This window comes from Phalacrocorax carbo, chromosome 8 (assembly GCF_963921805.1).
Source record: "Phalacrocorax carbo chromosome 8, bPhaCar2.1, whole genome shotgun sequence".
Lineage (NCBI taxonomy): Eukaryota > Metazoa > Chordata > Aves > Suliformes > Phalacrocoracidae > Phalacrocorax > Phalacrocorax carbo.
The window spans coordinates 45215015-45234108 of record NC_087520.1 but is presented as its reverse complement, the minus strand read 5'-3'; the positions used below and the strand labels follow the sequence as shown (position 1 = coordinate 45234108).

The 19094-nt window shown below is 51.9% G+C and overlaps 1 protein-coding gene across 2 annotated transcripts in view; it reads right to left on the bottom strand.

Annotated features, from left to right (window-relative positions):
• Positions 1–9371, bottom strand: part of NFAT5 (nuclear factor of activated T cells 5) — a 72646-nt gene extending 63275 nt beyond the window's left edge. For both annotated transcript variants that reach the window (XM_064459848.1, XM_064459850.1), the window contains exon 1: positions 8958–9371. In XM_064459848.1, coding sequence (XP_064315918.1) covers positions 8958–9030 — 73 coding nt within the window. In that variant the 5' untranslated portion in view covers positions 9031–9371. The remainder of the gene's footprint in view (positions 1–8957) is intronic.
• Positions 9372–19094: the final 9723 nt, after the last annotated feature.

Genomic DNA, 19094 nt, shown 5'->3' with positions numbered 1-19094 from the left:
GTAAGATTTATTCCCAAATGAAATCTGCACACAGGCTAAGTGCAGGCACTGATCACACTCACACAAATACACTTACAGACAAGAGATGATGGAAGTTCTTTCTCTTTCAGTAACAAATGCAGAGAAGAGTTTAAAACTGCTGAACGAGCTGAGTGTGCCCAGAGCACAAAGCTCCAGCAATGCCCAGAAATGGGCAAAAGAAATTACAAATGCCCAATTTCAAAGGAACACGCTATTCGTAAGCGTTTCTTAAGGGAGCAATGTGGCAGTCATATCTCCCAATAGGTTCTGAACCTGGTAGATATCCTTCAGCAAAACTGATAACAGGATACAAAAATCTCACTGCACATTTCAGGAAAATTAACAGCTATATTCAAAAGGAAAAACCCGACTTAGTGCCCCAGCAAGAAAATGACTGCAATGTAACACTAGACATGAGAATTTCTGATGTGGGAACTCAAACGTCCCAACAAAAGTAAGAGCTGTTCAGAACTCAGTGACATGCATTTAGGGCTACGAAGATGAAGGGCCTGGAACATCTTTCACACAAGGAGAGGCTGAGCGAGCTGGGACTGTTCAGCCTGGAGATGAGAAGGCTCACAGGGATCTTATCCACGTTTAGAAATACCAGATGGGAGGGAATGAAAGGCTCTTCTCAGCAGTGCCTACTGACAGGACTAGAGGAATTGGCACCAATTAAAACACATTAAATTCCATCTTCATTATCTTTGCCACGAGGGCAGCCAAAGACTGGCACAGGTTTGCCAGAAAGGTTGTGGAGTGTCCATCCACAAAGCCTGTCAAAACCCAACTGGACACAGTCCCAGGCAGACGGCTCCAGCTGCCACAGCTTGAGCAGGGAGTTTGGTTCAGATGATCTCAAGAGGACCCAGCCAACCTCACCGACTGGGTGACTGAAAGCTGGCACTGCCTCCAGAAGTACTCACCCGGCTCCTCTCCCACCCCCTGCACAATGGGGACAAACAATTGTTTTCAGAAGTTTAACCTAACTCAGATTCCTGGTGTCTGTAGCATTTACTTACGAGATATAGCCAAGACTATTAGGAACAATAAGTTCCTCTGTAAATGTGCTTTAATAGGAATCCATATTCCAAGCTAGGCCACTTTTTTCTCCCCCGCCAAGAAACAAAAACATACTCAAATATTTTAAACCAGGAGACGTCCTCGTTACTAATATTAAACTGAAGAGAAAGCAAGCTTGCAGTAGAAGACAAGAAAGATTTCTTCATGAAATAGACGATTAGACTGTGGAATTTCTTGCTGAATCCAAAAACTTACTGAGAGTCAAAAAAGAAGTGAATAAGATTCCAGATACTCCTGTTATACCCCAAAGAGTTAAGCACACACTCGCATACCTGCAAAGGAACCTCACCACAAAGGCAGATGCACCCGAGTTGTGAAACGCGCGTTGTTAGCGGGACTGGTGTTACTCAAACGTGTTATAGACATGCGGGGCTGCTTGGCACGACTTGTGCTACGGCCTGCAGCGCAGAAGGAGCCACCGCTGCCACCAAACGCTCTCTGGGGACAGGCACTGAGGGAAGTGGAATGTAATTTTAACGGAGGCAGACTGTCACTTACACCTCGCATCTTCCTGCCCCACTTCACAAAGCCACTTGCACGACCACTGTCAGTTGATAGTCGTATTAGTAGGTCACGTTCCCCTACGCACGAGAAAACAGAAACTGTCAGAGTTAATAGAAGCTACTGAACTCTGCAGCTTATTATTTCCCAATCACTCTGCAGCGCTACTATCAAAACTTACAGATTCTCCTGCTGAGTGAATCCGTACCAAAACAAACAAAAAAAAAAACCCATCAGGCCTCTAAACAATGAGAGACTGAAACTGGCTTGTAACAGCAGCTTTTCTGAACGGGAGTGGAACTCCAACACTTGAAAGCCTTTTATTACTGTCTTTAAATCTCTTTCCTATATGCTTCATCTTGTCTGGGCATTAGTAGGAACTGCTATCCATCTTCCTTTTGTTTGCCAAACAGCCTGAACTTCACCCCAGCTCAAATCTGCTTTTAGTATCAAAACATTGCATTACTTTGGCATATTGCGTTCGTTTTATAAACTCTGTAAGGTGACCCAAAATACAATTATTTACAAAGCAAGAGTAAAACCTTTCCAACTGCTGGAGGGACAAGAAATCAAGGGGAATTGGAAACGATTCTTCACAACGTATTTATGCAAATAGCAAAAACATTCCTCTTAGTCTGGTGCAGTGACATTCACCCTACAGATCACCCAGAACTACATGAGTTAATAGCACGACCTAACTGATGTTGAGTATTTACATTTCAAACGCTGCTAAAACGCTGCATGCTTTGGAAACAGGAGTTATTTAAGATTTTTCTATGTGCCCATTAGAACCCCTACTACAACACAGTTCCAAGTTAGATCTGAGAGTTTGTTTCAGTCAGTTCCAAAAATAATTGCTGCACTTGCTGATGAGAAAGCCAAAACTTGTCTGAATATTCAGCCTCATCAGTTTACTCTTTACATAAACACAGAGAAGATACCAGTGGCGATAAACAGTACTGACATGACCACATACCTTACTTCACCTGCACTTTGGCCACTCATCAATTTCTGCTAGGGCTTACCAGCATATCTGAGCTTCAAAAGGAGTTCAGGCCACACCTTTTTGCACAAATAAAAGCGTTGCTTCTCTTTCATTTTCCCCAACTCAAAAGAAGTACATTTCCACATGAAACCAGGCAATTTGCATACCGGTACAAAAATCAGATCAAGGCTCTGCCTGACAACCATCTTTAGTCAACAGACCCCAACAAAAGGTGACTACACTGTTGGAATAAAGATAAGATGCTTCATAAAAATTTAAAAATCTTAGCCTACAATCTGGGAAACAGATGATAAAAAATTTACTTCTTGACTATACTAAACAGCATTATCCTATGGATCTGCCTTATGAGGTGCTATAATGGATTTCAAACATGCAGGTCCTGAACTAATTGAAGCCCAAGTACTCTTGACTCCCAATATTTTCCTACCCCTAAAAATTCTCAGATCTCTACTATAGCAAGTGTCAACACTGCACAAGGAACTTTCCAGAAGAAAAAAAATATAAGGAACACTGAATGGCATAACCTCACATCAAAGAAGAATGTGATGAGCCAGACAGACTCAGGTGTGAAGAAAGAAAGTATTGGGAAAAAGTGTCTTCCTCTAAAGCATATCAGCATTCAGAAATATTCACACGATAACTTAAGACAGTTCCCCAACCTCTGGGTCCCTGAGAACTCCCCAACACTGCTGGATTAAAAGACAACATAATAAAGTGTACCCATTTGACTTTGCGAGGGGAAGAAGTCTGAACCCAACACGTCTGATCACCGGGAAGCACACGCTCACAGCCCGCAGGCTTCACCAGCGGCCCTCCTCCGAGAGCAGCCCTGGCTGACAAGCACCAGAGCCCATTTCCGTGTGAAAAGGATCGTTGGGGCACTTGCCGCGCTCATGCCGAGAACTCACTAAGTCAGTCAAATTCAAGCTCCTCACTGCAATATTCAAATCCTTCCATGGGACTGAAATATATTCTCTCCAATTAGGGTTTCTCTGAATCTCTAACTTTAAACAGGCCAAGAGGACTGGGCAACGTATGGAGATTCTCCGATAGGAAAAACACACCTACAACTTTATGTAGTTCTATGAAAGTATCCAAAACGAGCAAAATCAACAATGAAAAAAACCCAACTAGTCTTAGAACTAAAGAAAAAGCTTAATTCCTCTTTATTTCCCCTGCTCCTTCATCCACACCACACGTTTCCACCCAGATTCAAACAGGCAAGCAGCGGAGAACCTCAGGCAGGAGCAGGGTCTCACACTCTTCCACCCACACCTGCAGCAGGAGAGGCGCAGCAGCGTCCTGCCCCCCTTCCCAAGCTCCAGAAATGGATTCCCTCGCCGATCCCCATGAAGGCAGCCCAGGCGGAAAGCCTGGCTTTCCTGGTCTCGGCACAAGGGCACAGGTATGGCAAGTGCAACAGAAGGCACAAGGTGAGGAGCATTTCTTTCCTGTGGCAAAGCCAGTTTAGCAGTTCTACCTCATTGCTACCTCCTCCACCATTCAATCCCAGCCCACGATACCCCCTTTCTTGCCCTGACGCCACTACTCATGCAGCTGCACAGTAAACCAGACAGAGGAGCCGAACGACGTTAGAAAATCCTATCAAAAGTACAATACACGCATTCTAGATTGGTTTCCTAATCCCATTCATCTTGCAGCCACAAAAACCAATTGTGCTGGCTCAATTCAGAGAACAGTACATGGGTGAGAACAGACGGCGGGGAAAAGGGTCTGTTTAAACAGCACCTTCACTGGAATATTCAAATCACAGTGTGAAAAGTTGTGAATTCAAGATCCTCCCTCCGCCCCCAGCACCACACATAATCATCTTGCAGTAAAGTATTCCATAGTTCTGTTTTTAAAGCCAATAAGCTAGTAAGATCCAAAGTAAAAATGGACATTTACAAGGCCTGACGCAGAGTTTAAGGATCCTTAGTACAACCCATTTCAGTTGACTTAAGTCAGAATGTCCCGAGGGCAGCTGGAACAGCTGCAACAGGCGGATGTACGCAGTCCGTCCCCGACATAACGCCCAGCACAGCACCTTCTGTGAGCTACAGAAAGGGGCTAAGTATCATTATAAAAAGGAGCTAAAGATTATTTCTGTTCTTAAAAACTGCTAGGACTAGTTCTGAGGTTCAAAACTGGAAGCAGGCTCTTACTATTTTTATAATGATCTGTTCCATCCCTCTTTGATAACTCAGTCACTGTCCTATTAGAGTTATCCCTTGGATCATGGAAAGAAAAAAGTTCTGGTAGGAAAAAAAAACCAGTATCACAAAAAACCATGTGTTGTATCAACAGTTCTCAGTGAACACAAGCCGATTACCATCATTTAAAATTTAAGCACAGAGAAAAACTGAGTTTTGACTATATGACATTTTTAGGGCAAAAGAGCTATGTAGGAGACTATGAACATTTTTCTTTTTGCTTCCAAGTTCCCAAAAGTCTCAGTTTTACAGTGGCTCAGCTGTGGAAGGCAATCGGGAGGGGGGGATATGAATACGAAGGTCTGACTGTACTCTGTGCAGTGCAAAAATGCAACTTTATTAGTACATGCACATTACTTAGTAATTGTTCAAAATGAATGTATTACCTAAATTACACATCTCATCGGGTCAGATTTAGTACCTGACATTTGATGAACTGCTTTAATCACGGTTTTTCACCTCTGCCTGTCTGCAACAAAGAGCTAACTTTGCCATATCTGAACACTGAATATGATATTCAGCCACAGAACAGCTAGCCTCAAGGTTTTAGGTTTTATGCTCCAGTGATTTTTCTACTACATGACTAATTTGTATGCACATTTGGGTTGTTTTATTTCAAAAAGGACAGTATGTTATGTAAAGATGGGAATTAAACATATTACATTCTACGCATTTTCAGCATTCAAAAATGGGTACGTTTTTGTGTACCTCTATTACCTCTGCATTAGGAGATAGCGTCCTTCTGCAACGGTTACAAAGCATATACCTTTTTTAACATTGATTAAACATAAAAAGATGGGTTTTAGTCCTTAGCACAAGTCAGTTCCTCAGGAGCTGTGGAGATGAGCTTCAGTAACAGGCCTCGGAATCAACAATTCGCATTTCTTTTATTTTTAACAGCTATAACCAGCCATATTCCAGAGGCCTGCAACTTAACTACAGATCCACTATCATTTTAAGCCAATATAAGCTGGCATTGCTGCTGAAATAAATAGTCCCACCCTTCCCCACTGCTAGTTTTCACATGTCTTTCCTTGAGTCAGCACAAGCCATTCACAAAGACCCACAGCAAACACAACCAGGACACTCACCTAGTTAAAAATCAACATTTCTCTTCCCCTTTTCATTTTGGTCTTGGCGGGGGGCAGGGTGAGAAGGAATAAGGGAAAAGCTGGGTTAGTTTTAACACAATCAGTTCCCCAGTCCAGTTCACTGCATGGCCACGTAGGTGCTGGCATGAGCCGAGCAGCAAGGCAAAGAGGGGACAAGACTGCATTAACTCAGTGAGTGGGAATTCATACTGGCTGGAGCTGCTCATGAAACAACACCTACAAGAGGAAAAACTAGAAGGTAAAGTATTTAGATACCCAAAGAAAAATATTCTCTTTCCCAAGCTACGCATAAATGAAAAGAAATAACGAATTATCAGATCTCATTTTAAATGAATGACTCTCCCTTTGTATTGCCATTTCACCTTAGGTCTGTGTTTTTACAAGTTTTGCTTAACATTTTTAAAGGACTATGAGAACAAAAATCTTAAGAGAAATGGCCATGCAAGTCAAAACTTTAACGCATAGCACAGGGACAGAGGGATGACGTAAGTTGGTCTGTCCAGAGAATGGGACACACTACACCATAAAAAAATTGCACTAGCACAAGCTACATCTTGATTCACTGGGCTTTCAAATATAACTTCACTTTTAAGAGCAGGCACGTACGTTTTAATCAGTACACTACAACTCTTCCACTTTAATTTCAGTAAACTAAAGTATGCACATTAGAAAACCTCAGTTACTCCCAAGACCACCCCAGCCTTACAGCTTCTCTCACTTTCGTAAGCCCCGTGTTTCCAAAACACCACGGTGATCCCCACCGACAAACTCACAAGGCAGGTATCACTAAACCACAACCATCCCGACACGCAGCCGGGAATGCAATTCAGAGGAAAAGTTACTGGCCCCGATTCAACCGGCGTGCTGGATTCCACACTGCGGGGTAGCTGTATTTCTAAAAGGAGAGCAGTTATGAGAAACTACGCGCTCCTAACACACCCTCATCACAAATGCATACTTGTGGCTTTCTCACTGTGTTCAGACCTTTCCCTTTATCTCATCAGTTGTATTCATACTCTGATCCAGAGCATTTGTCCACAGGATAAGTTTATCCGTGTCTATCTAGGAAAAAAAAAAAGGCGCACTGAAGTGTGTTCGGATTAATCAGATAACCACGTTACCTTTTCCTGAATCCAGCTAAAACTCATACCAACACACCTCACAGCAAAGAGGATCACTGAATTATTCATTCTGTATAAGTAAATTCATTTGTTCTAAGTTTTAGTTCAAATTAAATTGCACTTCAGCTGAACATCCCCTTAATCTTTTATTATGACAAAATACAAAAAGCGAGCCTTGCTTTACCCTCTTTGTAACCATTCACTGCGTTATGGGCCTCTATCACATGCCATTTTGTTTGGGTCAAGAAGCTCATTACGGCCACTGCTAAGCATCAAAGGCCCTCCTCCAGACCTCTTCTAGCTCTGAGCCCACAGCAATGCCACCAGCGGAACAAATACACGCTTGATCCATCAGTTTGAGGTCCGTTTCCCACTTGAAACAGACACTCAGCCATTCCACTAAACATAAATTTTGAGCATTCACAGTAAGACTGATGAATTCACAAGTTCTGCTTAACAAAGCACGGGTCCTTGGAGCCATCTCACAACTTACGTGGAACCTTTTCATTTTAAACATATTACAAATACTTTACCGGTGCATGCTTTTCCAATTTCCAGTTCAACAAATGACAATTTTGATGGGGTTTTTATCACCTGTATTTTTTGATCACGACTGCCTTGTTTCAAAATACTCTTCCCCTTCTGCTGCCCTCGCTAGGACTGAACCCAACTGGAACACCTACCTGTTGGAGAACAGGAGAGCCTTAAACCCCTCTCTTTAAAACAATTTACAAACTATCATACGCTAGTGATAACTTTAAGATCTCTAAGCAATGAGACAATGACTTAGGGCAGCCCAAGAGCTTTAAAGAAGTGCTTTGACTCATTAAAGCCTTTTTATTCCTTTTAGCTTCGGCACTAAGGACACGCAACTGGGAGTTAACGAGCGCATTACAACCAGTTGCAAAAATTCTAAAGGAGTTTAATCTTCCCCGTAACAACGTTAACCTCCGATGAGCAACCTTCACTTCAGGGTAATAAAAGACTTTCCGTTTCTTTTGTCATACACCCCCAGAACTGCTCCCCCTCCGCTGTAACACGCAGGTGTGTGCCACAGACTGCGAGCAGCGACTTGCAGGTCCTTTAAATACGAGCAGGCGAGTTAAGAGCGGTGCGGGAGCTCGGTCTGCGCTAAGGCACGCATCCCCGCGCTTCCCAAAGCGGAGCTGGCGGGTCTGGAAAACAGGCCGCCTCCCCTCGGCAACCCCCTTTTCCCCGGGGTCCCGCCGGCCCCCGCAGCCGGGGGATGGTCTGAACCCCCCAGTACCCCCAGCTCTCCGCTTCCCGGGCTCTTTGCCCCTTTCTAACCCGAATCGAAGTGTCCGCCTCGCCGCCGAGGCCGCCTGTTCCACCACGACCCTCCTCCGAGAAACTCGGCGAGCAGCTCTCGGGGAACCCCGAGCTGCCCATGCCCCCCCCACCCCGTTACTTCGCCCTCCGGCTCCCGGCCGAGGCGCCCGACCCGGGCTCCGGCGGGGCTGGGCCGGCATCCCCGAACGGCGAGGTCAGCGGGGCGGCGAGGGGGGCCGCGTCCTCGGCACCGGGGCGGGCGGGGGAGGGGAGGAGGGCTCCCGCGGGGGCCGCCGCCGGGCCCCGGGCGCAGGAACCTGTCGGGACACATTCTTGAGGCGGCTGCGGCCGGGCCAGGAATGCGGCCGGGGGAGCCGGGCTCGGCCCCGGCGGGGCCCCTCGCGGCGGGGCGAGCATCCCGACGGCGGCAGGGCGGGGGGGGGGCCCTGGGGCGGACGAGGCTCCCTGCCGGCCCCGGGAGTAGGAGGAGGAGAAGGAAGGGGGGGGGGGGGGGGCCGGCGCGCGGGCCCGGCCGTTAGCGGCGGTTAACGGGGCGGGCACGGCACCCCCCCCCTGCGGCCCCGCCTCCCCGGCCCGGTGCCACACTCACCCTTGGAGTAGAGGGACTTGGGGGACTCGAGGTCGAGGTCAGCGCTGAGCAGAGAGATGAAGTCCGAGGGCATCGCAGCTCCGCGGCCCGGCAGGGGCGAGGGGGGCGGCGGGAGGAGGGGGGGGGGGCGGGCCGGGAGGGGAGCGCTGCTGCCTCCGCCGCCCCGGGGTGCGGAGGGGAGACACCGGCAGGCGAGAGCGCGGCGCTCCGCACGTCGGGGCCGCCAACGGGACCGGGTTGGGCCAGGCTGGGGGCTTCGCTCGCCGTCGGGACCGGGCGCCACCGCCACCCGCCGCTGACAGGAACCGGCTGCTGCCAACAGAACGCGCCCGACCGCCCCCTCCGGTACTGCTCTGCGCCTGCGCGAGCAGCGGGGCGGGGGGCGCAGACAAGGAACCCCGGCGCCGCCAGCCCGCGCATGCGCTACGGCGGGCGGGGAGCCGCGGCGGTGGAACAGCCTATCGGCCGGACCTGGAACGCATGCGCAGCGCGGCCCGCGGCCGCCCTCCCCCGGCCGCCGCCGCCGCAGCCGTACTGCGCATGCGAGACAGGGAGGGGTGGGGCGGGGCGGGGCGGGGCGGGAGCGGAGGGTGGGGGGCCGTCGGGCGGAAGAGCCGCCGCGGTGGCGGGGGGCGCGGAACCGTCTAGAACGGGGCGGGGGGGTTGGAACTTCGGCCCCTCTTGGGGGGCCGCGGGCGGGGGGCGGCCTCGGGAGCCCGGCCGGCGGCTGCTAGCGGAAGGGAGCCGCCCTCCCTCCCCGGAGCCCGGGCGGGATGCGGTGGTGCCCCCCCCGGGAGGGCGCTGCCTCCCGCCCGGTGGTGGATGAGATGGGGGGCGAGCGGCGGGTGGGGCGGCTGCGGCCCCTCGGGGCCATTCGGCCGCGGGGCGCAGGGGGCCGGCGGTGCGGCCAAAGCCCGGTTCCCATCGGCCCACATAAAGAGTTGGGGGGGTTCTGAGCGAGCAGGACGGGAATGTGGGGAGGGCGTCACCGGGCCGTTTGCGTGGGGAGAGACAAAGGCGGCGTGTGCTCTGTGAAAACAGGCACAACCGTAGAATGCCCTGAGCTGGGAGGGACCCACAAGGACCATCGAGCCCAGCTCCTGTCCCTGCACAGGACACCCCAAATTCACACCGTGTCTCTGAGGGCCTTGTCCAAGTGCTTCTGGAACATCGCCAGGCTGGTGCCGTGATGCCTCCCTGGGGAGCCTGTGCCAGGGCTCCACCACCCTCTGGGGGAAGGACCTTCCCCTAATGCCCAGCCTCACCCTCCCCTGGCACATCTCCCTGCCGTTCCCTTGGGTCCTGGCGTTGGGCACCAGAGAGCAGAGACCAGCCCTGCCCCTCCTCCTGCCCTCGGGAGGGGGCTGCAGAGCGCCATGAGGCTGCCCTCGGCCTCCTCTGCTCCAGCTGAACAACCCCAGGGACTCCAGCCGCTCCTCGTACGGTTTCCCCTCTAAACCCTTCCCCAACCCCGCAGCCCTCCTCTGGACACTCTCCGGTACCTTTATACCCTCAATGTCCTGCGGCACCCAACACTGCCCACAGCGCTCGGGGTGAGGCCGCCCCAGCGCGGGGCAGAGCGGGACAATCCCCCCCTCGCCTGGCTGCGATGCGGGGCTCGGTGCCCCCCAGGGCACGGCTGGCCCTCGGGGCTGCCAGGGCACACTGGTGGCTCGTGTTCACCTTGCTGTCGGCCAGAGCCCCCAGGTCCCTCTGCAGAGCTGCTCCCCAGCCTCTCATTCCCCAGGCTGCCTGTGCAGCCAGGGCTGCCACACCCCAGGGGCAAAACCGGGCACTTGCCCTTGTTAAACTTCATACAGCTCATGATTGCCCAGCTGGTGATTGCTCCAGTACCCCGGGTCTCAGTGATCTGGAGAAAGTAGTTCTCAAAAGTTGAGGAGGAGAGGGGGTTTGGGGCCCCTTTCCCTCGCTAAGAAGGGGGAGGAGATAAGGGAAGGTCACCCACACAGATTTAAAATAACTTTTCCAACATAATAAAAATCTGCTTTGGAAATAGGGAAGGGATCAGAAGGCGAGAGGGATTTCTGTGCGAGTGAACGGAGGTGCCAGGCAAATGCTTAAGCTGTGAAAAATGGAGGAGGAAGGAGCTGTGAACAGCTGGCGCATACCTCCGGCTCGGCAGAGGGTCCGATTTCACCACGGGGACTGGGTCGCCAAAAGGTTGGCTCCCGTCCCTCCTGCAGCTGGCTCCTGTGTCAGTCCGCTCTCAGATCCTGGCAAAATTGCTCTCCAAAAACACTCAGCATCTTGCAGACACTGGCCATACCCTGCCAGGTGGGACAGCGGTGCTCGGGAGGGTTTCTGGAGATGCCTTGAGGACGCCCCACCGCCGGCTGCCCGCTGGTCGGTCGGTCACTGTGGGGCAGCCTCCTGCCTGGCGTCCTCACCAGACGTCCGAGCACACTCTCATGTTTGCAGCGCTGCTGCTTCGGTGCTTCAAGCGCCGGGTTTTGTTCCACCATGTTGCCCCCACAAGCAGGGCGCCGAGACGGCGCCTGCGGAGTCGGTGTGGCGTGGCACGCACACGGCGTCCCGGTTCACAGCCCCGTGGAAGAATGATGGCAACCACGCGGTTCGCGTTTGGTTTTATTTGAAGTTGGGTATCTCTTTCATCCCAGACGTGCTGCTTTAATCCCCCGGAGCTGTGCTGGCTTTTCCTCTCCTCTGCCTGGCTTCAGCGTCATTCGTGGCGTTTCAAGAGGGCACGGTGCTCGAGCTGTGGAGTACGTCGACAGATTTCAGCACTGTCCAAGGGCTCATTTGTGTCTAGACTCTAACATACTTTTCTGTCACTGTCTACCCTACCCTATCTGCCATTCGTGCCCCTCTCGCGTACTCACCCGTTCCAGTTTTGCACCGACTCGTGCCTGGGTGTGTGAGCATTTGCCCAGCAAGGCTCTCCACCTCTTCCTTAAGGAGTTGCCTTGTTGCCTGCTAAGGCAGCTGGCCTGCGCCCTGGGGAGCGGGGCAGCACATCCTGCCGTGTGGAGACCATCACACCGGGGTCCTGCCTGGTGACCAGCCCCTCCCCACGGTGTGTGTGCCTCCCTCGAGCGCGGAGGTCCGCAGGACCCTTCCCTGGGCGGATACAGCCTGGACACGGCCGTCCCGTTCCCTGGGGAGTGCTCGTTACAGCACACGGTAATTCTGGTGCTGTTTCAGGGTGCTTAGCAGTGTTCACCAACACAATTGTTATTAAATGTGTTTTTTTTTTACCATGCCTCTGCACAGAGCGTTTCTGAGGCTGAACCACAGATAAAGCAAGGTGGTTTTCCCTCCTTCACAGTAAGTACAATCATCCCTGGGAACAGTTCTGGCCACTTGCGTGCTGCCATGTGAAACAAGAGCGGCACTGATGCGTTTTGCTCAGAATAGGCTGTCGATGCCTCCTGGACACGTCCCCGGCTGCTTGCGGCTGCCAGCAGAGCTGCGCCTCTGCCTTTCAGAAGTGCCAAGCGAGTTTCTCCGCTGCCTGTGCCCGGAGCTTGCGCAGGCTTTTTCCTCTGCTCTGGCAGCTCCTGTGCCAAGTGGAGCGGGCAGGCGGCATCATGTGAGGATGTTGCTCATTTGCTTCAAGCCAGGCACGAGGGTCCTCCTGAGTTAAAAATCTTCCAGAGGGTTTTGCAGTAATCACTGCTCTATCATTCAGCTGGCAGGTAGCATTTCCTTGTGGCAATCCGGCTGCCTGCTTGGCTGTTTCTTAAGGTAGGCAAGGGCCAGGAGGGGTTACCAGCTTCCAGAGGGCAGAGTCCCACTGCTGAGTTCTGCATGGCTGACTTTGGCAAAAATATCCCTCACTGAAAGGAGCGGAGGAGCAGCCAGATAGCAGTCCTTCGGAGAGCTGATTTCTGCAAATGTTACCCGAGCAAAAGAAATCCTTGTGTTAACGGAGCAATGGGAAGCGAAGGGAAGCAGACCTGGAATTACAGCTGAAGGCATTTCATGGACACTTGCATGGTCTGCTAGCTGCTGGGGAGCTGTATGTCATTTGAGCTGTTCACAGGGGTGAAGAGATGGTACGGGTACCCTCTGAAAGCGGCTGACACCCTGAGAACAAGCGCAGCTCCCGACCGGTGGTGGTGGGAAGCCAGGGTGGGAAGGGGAGGGATGGTTCATGTGGGTAAGTTGGGGGTCCTTTGCGGGTCCTTAATGGAAGATCACAGGCGCAGTAAGCTTTGTGCATCACCCAGGGCACTCACCCACTGCATTTAACTGCTACCAGTTGTTGCCACTTGTTTGTTGTCCTGGAAAGACATCGGCTCGTTCCCATGCGCAGGGAATAGGAAATAGCTGCGAACTGCAGGCAGCAGAGCTGCAAGGATCACCGCTGCCTGTTGAAACAGCAGCGTGTGAATGAGCTCTGCTAGGAGACACCAGCACTCCTTTCCTGCACGGTTTGAAGTCGTCACTCTGTCCCTCCTGTGCTGAATCTTGCGCTTTTCTTCATCTGACCAATTAAAGTTAATACTGAAACCCCGGTCGCTGTCCCTGGGTATCCTCCCGTGGCAAGGAGGCACGGTTCGTGTCGCAGAGGTGGAGGCTGTGCTGCAAGGCCCTTTGGTGTGTTTTCCAGCACATCTCTGTGTGTGACCTGACAAATTTAGCTCCTGGCAGCTGAACAGCTGTATGACCACCACCTCTCATGAGCCACAGACCAGCGCTGACCGAGTTCACCGTGCCAGGTGCTGCAGCTGAGCCGATTTCATGGTGACTACAGCCGTAAGGGAGGAGGGCTGCTGCTCCCACCACCGGCTGCTGCAGCACAAAGTGCTTCTGCCAGACCCCGGCGCCCTGCCCTGCCCTGGCCACGTCCTCGTGGCATTTGCGCCGGCTCCACTGGTTTTCCAAGTGCATGCAAGGAAGCCCCTCAGCAAACGTCCAGGTGGACGCCAAAGCAGATGCAGCAGGCGTAGAGGCTGGCCGTGGGGCAGAGGCAGCCCTGTGACAGCCACAGCTGCGTCACCGCATCGCTGCAGCAGTGCCTGGGAGACCGTCGCTGTAACTCGATGTTACCGGCAGCTGCCGTAGAAAGAGGTAGTTGTTCCCTAAACCACGTAGTTCACCCCCTCCCCATGCCCGGCACTAGAGCTCCTTCAGTCCCGTGGTGAGTGGGGGTAACAGTCTGCCTGAAGGTAATACTTCTTTTTTGTCAGGTTATTTTGCAATGGCATCAGTTTCCTGGCTGGACTTGGTCCTGCTCAGCACTAGTGCCAGCACAGAGCAGGTTATGCAGTGGAGAGGTGAGGCTTGCTCAGGGCAGCCCGCACACAGCTCAGCTCAGCTCAGCTCAGCTCAGCTCAGCGTGACTGCAGGACCGCAGCCCACCTGAACTGTTACATTACCCAATACAAAAATCAGCGAAGCAATTTGCCAACCATAGCAATGTTAAGGGATTGAAATAAGCTATAAATTCAAGAAAGAATGAATTTCAAAGCATGAGTCTAAAGGTATTATTTAGCTGAACTGCACAAGGGCCTTGTATAGCTGTCAGAGCATGCAGGAGAAAACAGGAGAGCTGAATATACGCAGCACAGTGCCGCGGCAAGCTCAGATTATATGGCCGTGGAATTAAAAGGATTAGCTGATAAATTTACTCAACAACTGGCAATTATTTTTATGATGGGAAGTTTAGAGGGGACAAAAGAGCTGTGAGGCTGTCATATCCAGAAGAGCTGAAGGGCCAGATCCCCCCTTCGGCAATCGCGTACCTGGCAGCCCTGGGAGGGAAGGTGAATTCATCTGTGCCAGGGAGAGTTGCCCTGCCCTGCCCAGCGAGGGAGGAACACCTTTCCCCTGAGAAGAGAGGGAGCTACTCCTACACTGGCACTACAAAATCAAGCCATTTGGGAAGCGTCCAGGGAAAAAAAATGTAAGACTCTGCTAAAATCACCTCCTGTCTAAGTAACGAGGGAAACAAAGGCTTTCTGAGAAGGTGCTACTAACAGATGGTCTTTGGCAGGGAAGATAAACAGATCTTACTCCTGAAAGGGGAGTGATGAGAGACGGAGCAATCGGGGATGGAGCAGGTAGCTCCACTGCTTCTGGCAGCCAAAGGAGTTCATCACTGGCCAGCAAGACCCAACAGCGCCGAAATCCCAGACATTATCAGCACAGCAGCAGCGGCTACGTGACTGTGAAGGAGTCACGCCGCAGCAGGGACGGGTCACCCCGCGGCCGACGGCTCTTTTAGTTGTGAATACAGATGCAGGTGGCACAAGAACATTCTCCCTGTGGCCAAGACCCAAGCTAAGTGCCTCTGCCCGACCGAGGCAAGCTGTGTTCATGCCACCTTCTGCTGCCCAGTGGTCCTGCAGCCACCGAGGCGTTACCCTGGGCATCCTGAGGCAGGTGTGCCCAGGCAGGACACGGAGCGGTGGGAATGCCACTGGCAGGCAGAGCTCTCAAATGACGCTGTGTCCCCAGGGCTGGCTTCACACCCAGAACTGGGGCAAATGTCTCTGGAATCGGCTATAGTCACAAGAGCAAACAGCAAGCCACGACCGCCTCTTGCAGCCGTTCCCCACGAGAGCTCGCAGTCCCATACAGCCGTGTCCGAAGCCAGTTGGCTTAGGGAGGGCTTTTGGCTGTGAAGAGTCTTGCAGAGTCCCAGGAAGGGCAGAGCTGGTAGAGCACCGATGACAACACAGAATGAGGGTAAAGGTGGAGAAAAAAGGAATCCCGATCCTCTGTGGAGCGAGGCAGTAACAGCACAGCTGTTCAGTCCCCACCTATGGCTTACCCAGCCTGGAGTTAACTTCTAAAGCAAGTTCATGATAACAGATGGGAGGGAGGGAGGCAGGGGATGACATGCTCGGAGACAGGCTCTGGGGCGCTCCGAGAGCCGTGCGCTATCGTCAGAGAGGTGGGAGCGATGAGCAAAGGCCAAATTTGAAGAAAGGATAGATAATCTGCTCTTTGGGAGGAGAGGGCAGTCCCGCACAGTTAGCCTTTTTAATGACTGAATACGATTAGGCCCGGGCGCAGCGTGGAGCAGTGGGACTCGGGGAAGTAACCGCACCGAGACAGGTCAACAACACAAGTACAGAGTTTACTGGAGTCCAGTTGGAGCCGTAAACTCCTTCTGCGGACCCTAGCATGTGAAAAGCCATGTGGAGCACGCAGCAGAGGCGCTGCCAGGGAAGGTGGGACTGTACCTCCTTGTCTTAGTTTTGAAATCCAGCTTGCGTTACAAGGTATGTCAAAAGGAGCAGTGAAGCAAAAAGAAGAGGTGCAGGTGGATGCGCGAAAAGACTTCACAGGCCAGAGGATGGGAGGGTGTTCGGGCCGTTGCACGTGTCCGACTGATGGCGCTGGCCAGGGGATGCCATGAAGCAGCACATTAATCATGCCGTGTCTCAGATTGCTGGCGGATAGCCGTGGGGAGAGCTTACTTAAAGGACTTTTTAAACTTATGTTTTCACTTCTGGTGGCCATGCCTCTTCACTGAATTGCCGGGGAATTCTTGAGGCTGTCTGGAGAAGACCAGCACCAAACAGTTGCTGGTGACGTATCACCCAGGGAAAGGAAAGCTGCTACCGCTTCCCAAGACAGAGAAAAATTTCACATGAACAGGACGAACCTGATGAAGCAAGGCCAGAGAGAGGTTTACATTTACCAATGAATCTCAGCCGGGCCCTCAGCCTCCGACCTCCCCTGACTTGCCCAAGATCTGGGTGAGGTTTAAGCCACAAAAGCAACTACAATGTTTGATCAAACCTTTCTCCTGGGTGTTCTCAGCAGCCCCAGGCCACACACTTGGCATCACGCTGTGTTGCTGTGCTGTTGGACAGCAAATGAAACCCAGCTTGTGCTCCCTGCCCAGGAGAATTAGGGGACAGTGCAGGAGGGATTCATACCCGCTGCTCTGAAGATCAGCCGGCGTCTGGCACAGCCCAAAAGCCAGCCTGGGACTGAGTCCTCTGGCCCCAGGGTTGGTGCTGGGCTCCAGGTCTTGATCACAAATGAAACTGGAAGCTGGAGAAGCTTATATGCTAAAGGAGGTTGTGGGTGAATGACCGCTGAGCTCGGTGTGCATTTTTCCTTACTTTTATGATTTTTGAACATTTCGTGCCTTTCGTTTTGGATAAACATCCAGTTTCAATGCCAGCCTAGGTAGATTGGCTGGGGAATTCTTCATACGAGCTCTGCAGGTCATTTTCAAATGTCAGTTTGGATGATGGGCAAACCCCTTAATGTCCTGGAAGGGCAAACTCCAACCGGTGCCTGTGGTGGAAACAGTGAGCAGGATCCGAACTGTGGAAGTGACACAAACAGCAAAAGTTGAAATAACACAGTAAAGGAAATCTGTGTCCCTTTTGGGAGCAGGAGGGACCGCAGCTGGGGCGCCTCGTGGCTGTCGGGGGGGTTCCAGTCACCGCAGCAGAGATTTAGGAGATGGGCTCCGCTTGGGATTCTGCCTTTGGAGTCCTGGGTCGGGGAACTGCCGATCCCCAAGGCCTGGGACACGCTCCCGGGGCGGGATCTCCGTCCGCGTCTGCTCTTTTTCACGTGTTTTTCCTGGAGCGTGAGCTGGCGGCTGCTGCTCGCCAGGCGGAGGGGGAACCTCGTCCAGCTCCGGTCAGGGATCCGAATGAACTGAGGAGCAGCATCGCGTGGCCGGGGACGCGGCCGAGGCGGCTCCTCCAGGAGTCGGTTCTCGCTCGCACGTCTGTGTAATGCGGCAACGCGTTCTGCACGTGCCTTGATTTTGCGATGATAATATATGGAATAAATGTAACTAAAATACACAAAAATCCTAAACAATTACCTGTCAGGCACTGAAACAGGAGACTTCTCATTAGAAGTTATGTCTTCTGTGTAATTAAGGTGTTTTTTCTTATTTATAATGAAGTTCTTCTCCCTGCATAAGCAGTTGGATACCAGCAGGTGTGAGGGGGAAGGAGCCTAAACCAGGATCATGGGGATAAATTAGCAGGTGCATGCGTAATATTGCTAACCCCATTTGCAATTTTGAAGCCTATGTAGGTGTTTTATTTTCTAACTGTGCTAGAAAGACTGTCAGAAAATAATTAGGCTCTGTCAACAGTTCCCCTATTCCCAGCTTACTGCTTCCTGACTCATTAGAGCTGCTGAGGTTGGCAGGAAACTTGTTTTATAGTAGTTTCTGTTAGCGGTGTCCCTGGAGAAGAGACAACACCGAGCGTGTGACACTGGCGGTAACTTCATCCTCGTGATGGAGGCACGGGGCGGCTGGGAGCCCTCGGGATTGCCGCCCGGCGCTACTGCTGGCACGAGACAGCAGCAGCTCCGCACCCCCACGCGGGAGCCGGGGACAGGACGGCGGACCCCAGGCTGCGTGGCTGACGGCTGGGCAAGGTTTGATTTTAAGGACTGGGAGCTGGTGTGTGTGATCCGCTGGTTTCCTGAATATTTGGCTGGTTCATAAGGGTTTTAAAAGGAGAAAAGCGAGGGGCCACTTAAAACCCGTAAAAGAAATGGTTCTTCCCGCTCAATCCCAGGAATAAAGCCGGAGCAGCACCCCCATCCTTGCCTCCGAGAGCAGCAGCCGTGATGTGTAAACACGAGCTGGTTGCCTCAGGAGGCACCTAGGCTTCCGTGGCCCATTGGCGGCAGGGCAAGCGTCCGACCCGGGCTCCGCTCGGGCTTCGCTGCTGTCTGAGCGTGTCCCAGGGCGGGAGTTTGCTCCCTACAGCTCTCTGTCCCTTATCTTCCCCGTCCCATAACTCCCATAAGTACTGAGATCGTTAGGCAAAACCTGCTATTCAAGTTGTAGGAGTACTGAGGCAGCTGTGTCATTGATGCTATTAGAAGCTATTTTTAAAGCTGCAGTGTTTACCCTTTTGTGTTTATATTTAATTCTAGGAAAGATCTGTGTCAATTTCCATAGCATAAGTCAATATTTTTTCTCCTTTTTAAAAATGTAACTATTTTCTATTTAGGCTGGCCTAACACCACATAAGGGGTGCTTCTACCAGTAGAAGAACAGTCATTATCTTGGGCTTTTTCCTCGTGTTTCATTAAATATTTCAGCAAGGATTTTTCAGAGGCTGCCGTCAGTAGGTTCACGTCCCGCGCCGTGCAGAATAAGGAATAACACTCTCCTAAAGCACAGCACGGTAGAAGAGGATAACACAA